The sequence below is a fragment of the Pogona vitticeps genome, chromosome 3, assembly GCF_051106095.1.
Source record: "Pogona vitticeps strain Pit_001003342236 chromosome 3, PviZW2.1, whole genome shotgun sequence".
NCBI classification, from domain to species: domain Eukaryota; kingdom Metazoa; phylum Chordata; class Lepidosauria; order Squamata; family Agamidae; genus Pogona; species Pogona vitticeps.
This window is the reverse complement of record NC_135785.1, coordinates 252,193,604-252,207,841: the sequence shown is the minus strand read 5'-3', so window position 1 is coordinate 252,207,841 and position 14,238 is coordinate 252,193,604. Positions and strand designations below refer to the sequence as shown.

The window sequence follows — 14,238 nt, the reverse complement described above, 5'->3', positions numbered from 1 at the left end:
GTAACATTTCCAAACTCTGTTTGCTACAGAGCATTGGGTGCTTTAAGGGTAATCTTATTTGTTACATGTGAGAGTCATTTGATATTCACACAGAAGTAACTTGAAGGGGATCCAGCACATAACCATTCTGAGAAATATATTGTTATTCCTGGACCAGAAAGGGAGGTAATGGTCAATATCATAAATCCTAACACAGGCATTTCTGACTGCCCCCCTGCTATCCTTTCTTTCAGAAGGAATTAGAGATGCTAAAGTGCAGTGGTTTTTGACAACTACATGTACGTACTATTCTTTTATGCTGAATGACATTTTAGAGCCCTGTCCTGGTAGATCGTATGTGATCATAAGTTCAAGCAAAGTTACAGGACTTCTGATATGAAATGCTGAATCTCAGTTAGAAACAGGGAGAAATAGTTAAATTCTTGATATAGATCTGAGTGACCATTTCATGGACTTTTCTGTATAACCTAAGTTGTCTGAATTTTCAGTATTACAAGAGTAAGGTGATAACTTTAATGAACCACTAAAATAAATCACACAAATTGCAAGCTTTTGTGGGTAAAATCCCACTTCCTTCAGCTTTGCACCACCTCTTCATGTAGAGTGGGGAAAATGTGTAGGTCTGAATCATGGCAGATTTCTGTGTTGAGTCTGTTTGTACAGTATGAGGTGAATTCAGACGAGGTTATAAAGTCAGCTGAGAGGTGTGGTTTCAAGCATCCTCCCTTGTAGCATGATTGGAATTTTCCATCCAAAACTCCAAACAAAGGATTTCCTAATTACTCTGTGACTGTTTTCACCCCCACGTCATCCCATTGTTTTTCAGTGATTGATTGAGGAAACAAGCCATGATGTAGGTATACTACCATAACTGGAGGTGTTGATAGCAGACTTATTCCATCTGATTATTAAAGCAGCATCATAGACTACTGGGCAAATAGGAATTTGAATTGATCTGAAGCAGGTGGGTATCCCAGCTACAGATCATCCACCAATTAGAGTGTTTTGACATGAAAATGAAATTGTGTTTTATGCAGTTTTGGTCATAGGCCAGAAATCCTAACTATTGTATGATGCCAGTGTTGACTTTGTGACTTGTGAAAGATACCAATATTTTTCCATGCAAACCCCTCTTCTATGATCCAACGTCAAACAAAGATAGACAAACCAAGCTATTGTTGCTGGCTTATTTTGACTCTAGGGCATATTTAATTTTATTGTGAATATAAACCATGCTTTTCTATTTTAATTTGCTGTTCTGTTTCCATGGCAATTATGCCAAGAAATGAAGGGCAAACGGATATCTTTGAGATAGTAAAAATAGAAAACATGTGGTTGGCTTGGGGGGGGGTCATAATTGCCAATTTCCAGATGCCATGCTAATGTACTTGTGCTATTTATGTTCATGCTTCTTGGCAATGTTTGCCTGATGGAAAACAGAAGACCCAAATGAATGCAAGGAACTTTACCTGTGTTTGTTCCAGATTGTGCCTGTTTAGAATTTAAAGTATATATCTACCAAGAAAAAAAAACAACTCACTATGAGCCTTTGCTGCATCTGTTTCTTAACCAATAAAATTGATTGGCAGAAGTTTTCAGGATAGTTGAGAGAAAAGAATTTTTCACACAGTAGTATTTCTTTTGATGAACCTTGATGCAAAGAATGAGAAAAGGTGCTTCAGTTGTCGACCAGGTTGGCCATTTGGAATGAACACTGAAACTGGAGGAGTCATGAAATATAAGATGAACCCTTTCCTCACCCTAACACAAACCACATTACTAACCCTCAGTACACTGAAATTGTCACTGGGGTAAACAAACACCTACAATTTACATACTGCAATTTTTAAAAAAAACCCTAGTGTATGAAGGTACATAAAATGTGTGAAGTTCCCTTTTCCTCTACCATACTGTGCTAGAGAGAAAAGAGAGAGCTGTTATTCCCAGTTGATGAATTTACCTCTAGCTGGCCAACAGTGAAGTAAGAATGTTCATCATTTGGTCCTACCCGGTTAATCTCTTCTTATCTTGTTACTTTAGATCCCGACGATAGATCTTCCCTGTGACAAACTCGATCCACATATAAAGAATTTGTGTCTATCTAGTGTAAAAATGACAGTATAAGCAACCAGCACTGACAAGAACCTTGGGTATATTTTGGTTAATGTGAAAGAAAAAAATCATTAGAATCTTAGAACTGCAGAGGTGGAAGGGAAAAATATGCCTTGAATATGAAGGACCTAAAAAAGAAACCTACCATGGATGAGAACTGAACTATTGAGCAGCAGCATAAAAACCAGTTTATACTGCCAACACAAAAAAAGTTTCGCTCTCCAGTTGCTTAACTACCATTTCCTATTTTTCCCACTTTATCAGCTAAAACTGCCACTCATTGTTTGCTAGATCAACAACTTTCCTTTGCTAGATCAATAACTTAGGGCCAATTAATATTAGATTAATAAACAAAGATGGAATGGCTACCTGTCAGGGATGGCTTTAGCTGTGGATTCTTGCACTGGCAAAGGATTGGACTTTGTGACCCTTGGAGTCCATTCCAACTCTACAGTTGTATCATTTTGTGAAAACTGCATATAAAGCAGTTTACAACTGACAAAATGGTATAAGATCCATCCAGGCAACCAACCAGTCACCTTTAAAAAGTATGAAATAGTTGAACAGCCTACATTATATTATCACACTGCTCTGGTGATGCAACTCACCAAGCTGAAGGAAGCTCAGATACAATGCATAGTAGCCCAACAGTTTTTCATAATACAGATGTTGTTGTGTACCACACTGGTTCTTAACCTTGGGTTACTCAGGAGTTTTGGACTGCAACTCCCAGAAGCCTTCACCACCAACTGTGCTGGCTGGGGTTTCTGGGAGTTGCAGTTCAAAAACATCCGAGTAACAAAGGTTAAGAACCACTGGTGTACCATATGATAAGCTGCAAAAATGTATATCTGTTGAACCTACCATTCTGTTATACATGGCTGCTTTTTTCGTGGCAGGTCACCATTTAATAGGGGCAAGTAAAAATGACTGACATTTTACTAAAAGCAGGAGGAGGCATTGAGAGGTCTTGCTGGATTATACTGTATACTTCCTTATTTCACAAATGCTTCCAGGAAAACACCATTCATCTGCCAATGTATTGTTCTAACTCACCTTCTACATGGAAGTGACCATGAATAATCATAGGATTGCAGAATCATGGAATTGAAATCATTATTAAAGTAGCTGTGGTCATCCAACCTCCACTTGGAAACCTCCAGAGGAGAGTTCACTTCTTCCAAGATAGTCTGTTCCACTGTCGAAATGTTCTTTGTTGTAGTAGAATCAATTGGGTTGTGTCCTCCCCTTTCTGCAGCAGCCCTTCAAATATTTGAAAATAGCAATCATGTCTCCTCTGAATCTTCTCTTTGCCCTTCTATCAAATGTACCATACTCCATCAGCCAATCCTCATAGGGTCTGGTTTCCAGATCTGTTAATATATTGGTTGCTCTCTTTTGAGTCTATTTTCTTCTTAAACCATGGTGCTCCTAGCTGAATAAATTACTCCAGGCCTGATCAAAGTAAAACAGAGTGATACTGTTGCATCCTTTGATCTGAGTACTGTCCTTTGTTGATGGAACTTAAGCTAGAGTGGGAAAAAATGCTGCTGCTTCACAGTATTGTCTCATGCTTAGCTTGTACTCTACTAAAATCTCTAGATCTTTTTCATACATGCTATTGCTAAGTCAGATGTCACACATCTTATATGTGTGAATCTTATTTTTCCTGTCCAAATATAGAAATTTATATTCATGTCAGTTGAAAGTCCTTTTGTTTGTGTGGGCCAGCTCTCCAATCTGTTCAGGTCATCTTGAATTCAGATTTTGTATGACTTGATTCTCCCCACTTGGTGTCATCTGCAAATCTGCTGGGCATTCCCTCCTTCCTCTTAGTCATTCGTAAAGATACGGAACAGTGGTGGGCCCACAACAAAACCATGTGACACCACACTTGTCACCTCTCCACAGAAAAACAGCAAACTGGGTGCATCACCTTTTGGTACAATCCATCCAATAGGTCATGCCCAGGTATTTCCAATGGAAAGGATGTCACATATACATTTAACTAATCAATATTGCAGTGGTCCTTCAGAAATCAATCAAGATGTTTTATTTAGGTTATCTTCAATATTGATGTGATTTAAATGATATGTGACATGCCATTTTTTCCATGTGGCGTCAAGACAGCTGAAGAACCCAGAATTTGCAATCTTATTGCAATCGTATTTTTCAAAAGGAACTTATTGAATCATTCATTGTGATGTGACTGTCATATTATTGTTATGTTAAAGTAATTCATTCTGTTGTATGTTATTAACACTTTGTGTTGGCATTGCCACTTCAGCATGCTCCGAAAATACAAGGAAACACTCAAGTTCCCTGTAGTGGCCACCTCTGATATTGCACCTTGAGAAGGCTTATAAAAATAGAAAACAATCTATTGTTTTCTTTCCACTTAAGACTAGTAAGAGATTATCATAAAATTTGAAGAATTTGCTGTCAAAATGCATTGAAAAATGCCTGTAAATGCCCATAAAAAATAAAATTTGAAAGTAACCAGAATCCTAATTTGGGAGTGGAGCCTGTTTTTTAGGAAGAAGATCTCAGGCCCAGTTCCCACCTGAAGATTGGATGGAGACGCCTTCATATAACTGTCAAGAATTGTAGAAATTACAAGGCTATGTCAGCCAATCACTAGACAACATAATTTCATAAAATTTTTAAATGACTATGTTCCACTTTCTGGGCAACATACTTTTCAAATATATGCTTGCTTTCTTGTGCATGAAAATGGAACAGATTTTGAGCATGAACTGAACATGTAAACTTAGTCCAAACTTGTTTTATAATTGAACTTCCTTTGCTACAGCCCCAAATGAGGTGCCACATTCAGTTATGTTAAACAAAAGTTGCATAGACTTCTTGGAACACAATGTTTCACTTCTTACAGCATTACTGGCATTAATGGCAGCTGTATACTTCTAAATCTTTTAGACTTTTGGCGAATGAAAGTGAACAGGCACTGCAGTCTGTTGCTTATGAAAACTTTGAATGCTACAGAGCACACCTTCCTGTCTGGCATGGCCAAGGAGATATTGAGAACAGCTGCCCATTGCCTTCTCAAAGACCAAGCAGAGATCGTGAACCCGTAGCAGACGGTAGATCTCCATCACCTCCAGAAGCAGTTTCAATCCATTACAGCACCTGCTTTCCTGAAAGGACTAAGTCTGATATGTTACTGAACCATATTTATGTTATGGAAGAAAGTCAGGTGGTAAGTATTCTGTTGGTTTGTTTTGCAAGAGTACTCTAAACTCAATTTTGTAGCTATATGCTATAGTCACTTAGAGATGGGATATTTGTATTTGTCTCCTAAGTGAGGTGAATATCGCCACTATAGGTGGCTGGGCCCTTGGGACCCTACCCCTCTGAACTGGCCAGTCCACTTGCCCTTGTGGTGCATGTAGCCATAGTTTTTAGTGCTGCACCAATCACAGAAGTAACCCGTCTCCTTGCACTGCTGACCAGCCTGACGAGGTGGGATGACAAGTCTCTCCTCTCGGCTGCTGAGTGGTCAGCAGCACAGGGAGGCAGGGAAGCACCAGCTGATCTACTTCCACAATTAGCTCACTGCGAATGATGATGGCCACAGGCACCACACCATGAGTGGTAAGCAAATAGAAACATCAAAAACAAGCTGGGGGTTTGGATGCAGAAAAAGGTTTTGATAGGATAGAATGGGATTTCTTGAGGGCAACTTTGCAGAAAATCAATTTCAGAGGACGATTCACAACGTAGTTCAATATTTTATGTCAGAAGCAGACATTAAGCATATATTTAAATAACCATTTGTCAACACCAAGTAATATTTGGAAGACTCAACAGGGATGGCTGTTGTCTCCTTTTATTTGCAATTTTTCTAGAATCCTTGGCAATAATGATTCAAAATAATATGTAAATTTCAGGTACAAATTATGGAAATATAGATTTAGGATCTGCCTATAAAAAGTTTGTGTATTACTTAAGTCCTTCACTTCCTTTGCAAGTGAGCTTGGTATTGAAATATTTGTTGTTTTGTCTGTGAATCCTTTAAAACGTGACCTCGATTTTAACCTTTCCTCCATTGTGTTCAATGAATAATCTTAACTAGTTGTTCTTCAAGTTTCTTATCTCTCTGTTGATAAGAATCTTTGAATTCTTGATCCGTTTTATGTACACTTCTGAACAGTTGTTTCCTTGTTCTAATATATGTGCTCTTGCATCAAATCTTCTTTGTTCATCCTCCAACATTTGCTTTACAGAAGCCAGTAAATTAAAAATGTCAATTTCCCTTTCTTGTATCCTCTTCTTCAGCTGCATTGGAACTATCTTATTATTTCTTCAGCTAAACTTTCTCTATAACAACCTTGAATATTTTATCCTGTATAGCTATCTAAATCCAATTTTAACTGAGCTGTTAATTTTAACTTAGAGCTGTTTTACTTGCCAATTTTAACTTAGAGCTGTTTTACTTGCCACCTCTAAGATGTCTTCTCCCTTACCTTATGTTCTAAAGAGTTCTTAAGTAACTTACCTATCTTTGGTAATATGAGTTTTAAATCTTCAAGATTTTCTGTTTTCTAGTTATTGCCATTATTGTTTTTTAAATCTGCTTATTTTAAAGAAAAAAATATTTTAATTGGCAATTTAATAAAAAATATGGAATCGAATAGTAGCAAAACAGCAAAAAGAACACACCTTATCACAACTATTCCTTTGAAAATATTACTGAGCTAAACAATGTCATATTAATAGATAGATAGATAGATAGATAGATAGATAGATAGATAGATAGATAGATAGATAGATAGATAGATAGATAGATAGATAGATACATACATACATACATACATACATAGATAGATACATAGATACATAGACAGACAGACAGACAGACAGACAGACAGACTATTTATTTATTTATTTATTTATTTAGTTATTTATTTATTTATTTATTTATTTATTTATTTATTTATTTATTTATTTATTTATTTATTTATTTATTTATTTATTTATTTATTTAATTTGCTAGCTATCCGGCCCATCTGGACCAAAGTCTACTCTGGGATTACAAATAAATTAGGTATTGACAAGAGGGAAGGCCTGTCTAAAGAGCCAGGTCTTCAGTTGGCTCTTAAAAATGTAATCTATTAATTTAATGTAATAATAACCTATGTAATTATCCATCTGTATAATTACCAACACTCCTTAAGATAAATTAGCTGATGTTTTATAAGCTTCCCATTTGGTCTCTGTCTCAGCCACAGAGAAGTGCCATAGATCCTACCCAGAGGATAGCAGTGTCTCTGGTCCCACTAGACAGAGAACTCTTTAGGGCCTCTTGACGCCCCACTTCATCCACCCTGAGAAGATATTAGACCCTCAATAGCACATGGGCCAGCTGGGTGGCCAGCTCCCAGAATGAAGCTGAGACATGCTCAGGGGCTTTTCCTTACCGATTTTACCTCTTCCAGTCCTCTTCACTTCACTCCTGAAATAAAATGTGTCTTGGGAGGGCAGCAGTCTCCGGATACAAGATGGCAAATGCTCTCGATCAGTCTCTCTCCCATCTTTTGCCTGTTTCTAATGAAAACTAAAGGAACTCAATCGTTCCAGGCTGTATCTTCCCGTTTTCCTTACTCTTTCTGGCCTTCCTAGACAGCTTCACTCTGAGTTGCTGTCTCTTGAACGGTATCACTGGCTCTTTCAAATGATTCCAACCCATTCAGCTGGCTTGAAAGCGAGGGAAAGGGAGCTTTTCCAGCCTTTCTTCACCTTTGCTGAACCAGAGGGGCAAGGCAAGGCAGAGAAGCAGCCTCCTGAGCAGAGATGCTGTATCCCCAAATAATCTCAGAGGTCTACCAGTTTTTAGCAATAGCCTAAGTATTGGGCATAGAAAAAATACTGATGCAGAGCACACTAAATCTCCTTGTCATGACACAGGTGTTGCACAAGGGCACTACACATCTCTAATTCATTTATCCATAACCCCAGGGCACTAACTGAATCAACACTTGTTCCTTTTGTGACCGTACCTGTTTATTCTGTCTGTTCTTGTTGTTTCACAACAAGGTGGATGCAGGGTTCCCACCTAAGAATCTACTAAGCTCTAGAAAATTCTGGATATGGATCTGAATAGGCACCAGATCCATTTATGAAAAACCACAGTTATGGAAAGAGCCTGTGTTGCGTTCTGTTGTGTTGTGCTATGTGGCATTTGTTTTTTGTTTGGTTTCATTTTGCACTGTGACTTTCCAAATCCCCAGACTTGGTGATTCATGTAGTCATAGTGCAAAGAAGTAATTTTTAAAAGATGATTTTAAGGGTAGACTACTGCCAGTTCAGTTTCTAATTTAAAAACCTGCCTAATTATCACCGTAGTAAATGTACCAATTCTTTGTGCCATCCAGACTTCCCCAGAGGCTCTGTTTCCTACAACCACAACAGAGAGGTTCCTACAAGAGGAAGAGAAGCGAGCAAGAGAATTTGAACTGCTTTTAAACTCTCACATTGATGAACTACAAAAGCAAACGGAGCACACCCTAAAGAAATATTCTAATCTGAACAAGCACAGCCGACACAGATGAGCCTGAAAAAGAAAGCTAACATTTCGTGACAGTCCCAGAGTAAATCATCAGGTAGCATTTATATAAAAAAAGAAGAAGAAATTATATTATGCAAAGATGTGCTTATTACATGAGATGTTATATATAATTTGGGTGTGGATTTCTTTTCAACATGAACATGGACTATTATGTATTGCAAAGACCTAAAAAAATCTGAAAATTAAATATGAAACCTTTGAAATTTGAAATGCATCTTGGATGTCCATATAGCATACTCATGTTTGATATTCATCCCATTCAAAGTTTGCTCCAGGTCTGTTTCTTAAAGGCGAGTTTAAAAATGCAGGCTGGGAACACACATTGGGAATGTAGGTTTCAAACGCCACCGCTGATGGCCGTTGGTAGGATTTTCTATCCCAGCTCCCCAAAGAAAACCACTGGTTATTGGTGGCCTATTGTCATCTGCCATGACTTTGGGGACTGTCCTATTTCCTTCTACTATCCACAATGTATTAGTGCATAGTCTGATACAGAGTAGTATAGGTCTGGACTCAATGATCCCTTCCAGTTCTGCCCTTCTAAGATCATGATAATTTAAAACCTACTATGGTTTACGGTTTACTAGTGGCTAGAATTCTGTTCCTTTTCCTTTCTCTTTCTTTTTTGTAGAGTCTAACAGCTCTATAGGCAGAACTCTCTGCCTGTGTCCCACCAGACTTTGCCTTGCAGTTCCTCAGACCGAAAAGCTCTCCATTGCTTTAAACAGGACTTTCTGCTCACACACAAGATTGCCGGATGCCCCTTTGTGCAAGAAACAGGCAGAAGGAGATCACACTCAGAACTAATTGTTCTGCAGTGTGTTTTCCAACAGCTGAATCCTAGCCCAAGTTTTTGTCACATGTGGTCCATATCAGGTGCTTTCCAATTTTTGAAGATACAGTATTGCCTTGAAGAAAGCCTTATCTGAGTTGAAACATTTCTCTATTTTGAGTGGCTATGCTCGTAAATGGGAGTTATAGTGCAAACAAAGGAACTTTTGAAAACCACATTAGGATTGCAGCAAAACAATGCTCAGCATCTCGGGTTGTGGCCTTTCCTTCTGGCAGACATTCCTGCCCCCCCCCCCCAACAGTTGGTTGCATTTCACCCTCACAAAGGACAAGAAACAGCCCAGAGCCACATGAGCATCCTAGAGAGTGATGCCGAGCAACTCCCTTGAGAAAACATTTCGTGGACCGGTGGTATGCAGAAATAATAACCAAGAGATAAAAATAATGAGTTAACATAACATTTTAAATGAATGACACACATGTAATTTCTTAATTGTCCAGGTTTCACATTCGTACATAGTTATTGGGAATACTATAGCATGATCTTGGCTTTGGTCTTGAGTGACACACTGTTGTTCCAGAGATATATCCTGACTCCATTAGAAGGCTATACCAGTTGAGTGCCCCTTCCCCTTCACATCCCGCCATTTGGAGGCGTTTGAGGTCATGTCTAGCTTTGTTTGCAATAGTAGATAGTCTCTGAGATTGTGTTAGACACCCACTCTTGGGTCTCTGGTGTTAGCCACCCTGCACTCTTCAGTGTTTGGCTTCTTAGGGTGCCTGCCCTGCCCTCCAGGAACTTTATATATACAGAGAGGAGACAATGCTGCTGTTGATGATGATAGTGATGGGGATACTTCTACCAATACATGATTTTGAGCAAATCAGAAAGGGAGAGTGGAGAGAAAAGAAGGCGCTGCTTTTATTCCAATTGTGTTTTAACATGATAGTTTGCATAATTGCGTTTTCATATTGGAATGCACAGTAAGACCCCCGTATCCATGGGATCAGTATCTGCTGATTCACTTACACACAGTCTGAAAATATTAAAAAGATTAAGAGAAAAATTGTCAGAAATACATAGATTTTTAATAATAGTTACCAGTTCCTTAGTATGCAATGTAAGCTTTGAAGGAAAGACTTGAAGAAAGAGACAGGATAAACAATGTAGGGCTTGGGAGCAAAAAAGCCAAAGTGGATCAGCTTGCCATATTGTCATTTCCATCAGTGTTTGTTTCCCCCAATGGAGAGCTGGCTACAAAGGTTATATTCTGGTGAGCCTGCAATAACTAAGAGAAACAGGTTTCCCTGAATATCCAAGGCGCTGTTACCAGAGAGAGACTCCTTCCTGGCAAAAGTTTGCAAAAGCAGTAACAACTAGTAGGACTGAGCTGTTCGTCACGGCAAGGCTCTCTTTGTTACTGATTTGGAGCAGAATCCCCCAGCATTGCAGGTATTGCTCCCCAAACATAGTCATTAATACACCGCCTGGAGGAGCATAAATATATTAATCGCAAATGCATCAAGTTGACATTTGGTCGCAGAAATGGTTCTGCTTTGTGTTGTGGGTGTCAGGTATTTTTACTTGCAGAAGACAGTGGACGACCACTGAGCTTGCAACTACTGAATAGAAATAATCCCTTTGGTGGTCATCTGTAAAGGAAGAAACTTGCTGGTCGTTGTATTGTTTATTTATTTGATTTATCAATCGATCGATCACCCCATTAGCGCACACACTACTCTGGGTATTTTACAAGTATTAAAGACATCCTTTTATGGACCAAACGGAGGAAAGATTTTATAAATTTATTTGCAGAATCGCCTAGTGTTGATTTCCATGCAGGCAGGGTTTGCTGGCATCTCTTCTCTCTCTTTAATTAGGACAAGAAAAAAGCAGGGGGGGAAAAGAAAAAGTCAGAAAGTAGCTGTTCATATATAATATCCGAAAAGACATAGACAGGATGAACACACCTGGGCCCATCTTAGGGTGCAACTGCACAGTGAGAGAAATGTGAATTCACTTGCTTTAAAGTAGCACGGGATAACTCATGTCTGTACATTTGAAGTGCCTACACAAGAAACAGGACAAAGCGTTTTTCTTTTGTTTTGTTTTTATTTTATTTGGGGGGTTTTGTTGCTTGCTTGCTTGCAGTTTTATTTATAGCCCTGAAAGTGGTGCTGTTACAAAGAACTGCCTTAAACAAGAAGTAAACAAGAACTCAGTTTCTCATCTAGTTATTTTATGTGTTTTTTTTTTTTAAAAAATCCCTCTTCCCTACAGAAAGAGGCCCCATTCTTAAGCTGTTAAAACACCCCAAAAGACCCCCCAGGAATGTTGCCCACAGAGGAGAAGCTATTAATTTTTTTAAGTCATGGGAGACAGGCTTTGCTGGAGAGTATGTGCTGGCAATGCCTTGTTCATGTGTGCATGCATGGCTTGTCCTCCCTCATGAAGTAAGAGGTGAGGAGGAAGGTGCTTTGTGTGTGTATGTGCTTGGCTTGTCCTCCCTTTCTGCATCAGTTCAAGTGACCCCTACCTCAACTGATGCAAAAGGATTTAAACAACAACAAAAGTAGAAGCCCCAGATGGAGAGGTGAAAAACTACAGATGGGAGCGGGGACTCCTGGATGATTCCCATTTCCTTTCATGTTGTGTGGTCAATAGGAAGAAACATAAACCCGCCCACCCATACCTATATTATTTCCCACATTTTTTCCTTGTGTAGTCACTGTCACACTATTCTTCCCTTCCCACAACTGGTTCAGGTCACTTGCTGTATGTGTTGGTGTTCTTTTCTAACAATGGCTTGTGCTGTTGAAACACACATTTCTCTAGCCATAGAAAGAATGAATGATTTCAACTTGCTTTGATTCTATCTTGTGATAGATGCTAGTGACTGATACTTCAAAGCTGAAGTTTCTAAGCCAAATCTTGTGCACCTTCACTCACCAGATTCAAAACATACGCCTTTAACCATTCCATACTTTAAAATTGGCTTTTCCTCAGTGAGCTGAGAGACTGAGACAGTGGCTTCATATGATACTTTACATGCCTTGCTTCCCTTAGAAATTGTACTTTTATCTTTCTTATATCATTTTAATAACCAGTCCTGTTGCTTTAAGTGGTTTTTTTTTCTTGGTCTGCTGCAGGTCTTTTGGCTTTGCCGGTCATCAGTACTTTTTAATGGAATATTATTATTTGCAAAAATGGGCAGCATAATTAAGCAACTGATAGAATCATTTTTGAAGAGGTCTGTATTATTTTGTGAGTTTCACAAAATGAAAATATTTCTCTCAAGGTAGACCAGACAGCAGTTCTGTAAAACAGAGATTTGAATAAAAATATGTTCACTTTCTGTGGTCTAAGTTTAAATATCCTTTAGCAAAAAATAAAAAGCATGGTACTTTTTTTTCCAAGCACAGGACTGGATCTACTGGGAAACTAAGGAAGCTTAAGCTTCAGGGCTCTTAATATTGAAGGGGACCCAGAAGCAACTTTAGTTTACATTAGAGATAGGAACGAACTACCATTTGGGCAATTCATGCCTATTTGTTTACCCACCAAACAGGTGTTTGGCACTTGTCTGCCCTGCCTCCTCTGGCAGGTGCCCACTCAGAGGCAGCACCCTGCCTCCCCTGCCATGCCTTCTCCAGGTGTTACCTGTTAGTGGGTAGCCCACTGGAAGAGGTGGGGTTCAGAAGCACTGAACAGGAGGCAATTCATGCTCATCTCTAGTCCACATTTTTTAAAATAAAATTGTAATCTGTCATGGAACAGAACAACCCCAACGAAGAAGATAACACTGGTGATGCAGACCATGCTGCTGATTGTGAAGGCCTCCCCCATAATTTTTCAAGCTTCAGGGCCCAAAAAATTGAGGTCCACTCGGGCCAAGCATGGTACAAATGCAGGTTATGCTTCAGAAACATATTGTGGGTTAATATCAGTAATTTGTTTCATGTAGATGAGATTTTTTGTTTCAAATAAAGAATATGTATTTCCCAAGCCATTGTGAAACATTCAGAGTTAATCTTGCCATTGGGTGCACAAGTTAGTATTATAGGAAGGTGATTTGAAATCCTGTTGCCCTAACTGATGCTGCATAAGGCTAATGATATCAACACTGCAAGAAAACTAAACATTTCAGACTACTATCTGATAAAGTTATCCTTGTGGTGGTGATCTTTCATAATTACATTTCCCTCTCCCATCCTGCCACTCCCATGGGTTCCTGGTGATGAAAGGAATTATATGGCAACCTCATAACTTTTGGGAGAGATAAAAGAAACGTTTACTTTCTGAAAAATCCCTTGCAAAGATATCACCACCAGCCTTACACCACATAAATTATTTGCAGAGTGTAGACTACAATCCTACACACTTATCTGGAGTATATCTTAATGAGACTTACTTCTGAACAGATGTGCATAGGAAAATGTTGGCAATCACCCTTTTCATCCAGACCTTTTGTTCTAGGCTCATATTGATATTTAGATTGTTCACTCTGTGGTTCAAGAGCTTAATGGTCTTTCTCTCTCTGAGAGTTCTGTTTGTGCTAGTGGCAGGGCTTAGCTTATTTTAGTACCATTGAAATACAGTGGTGCCTCGCTTAACGAGTGCCTCACTCAACGATGAATTCGCATAACGATGGCCTTTGCTGGAAATTTTGCCGCCTCACCTAACGATGTTTCCTATGGGGGATTTTCGCATAACGATGTTTGGGACCTTGCTTCACTTAACGATGACA

General features: G+C 38.9%; 1 protein-coding gene across 3 annotated transcripts in view; it reads left to right on the top strand.

Annotated features, from left to right (window-relative positions):
* Positions 1–8,908, top strand: part of DEUP1 (deuterosome assembly protein 1) — a 52,960-nt gene extending 44,052 nt beyond the window's left edge. For all 3 annotated transcript variants that reach the window (XM_072993576.2, XM_078390136.1, XM_072993577.2), the window contains 2 exons: positions 5,050–5,329; positions 8,505–8,908. In XM_072993576.2, coding sequence (XP_072849677.2) covers positions 5,050–5,329; positions 8,505–8,681 — 457 coding nt within the window. In that variant the 3' untranslated portion in view covers positions 8,682–8,908. The remainder of the gene's footprint in view (positions 1–5,049; positions 5,330–8,504) is intronic.
* Positions 8,909–14,238: the final 5,330 nt, after the last annotated feature.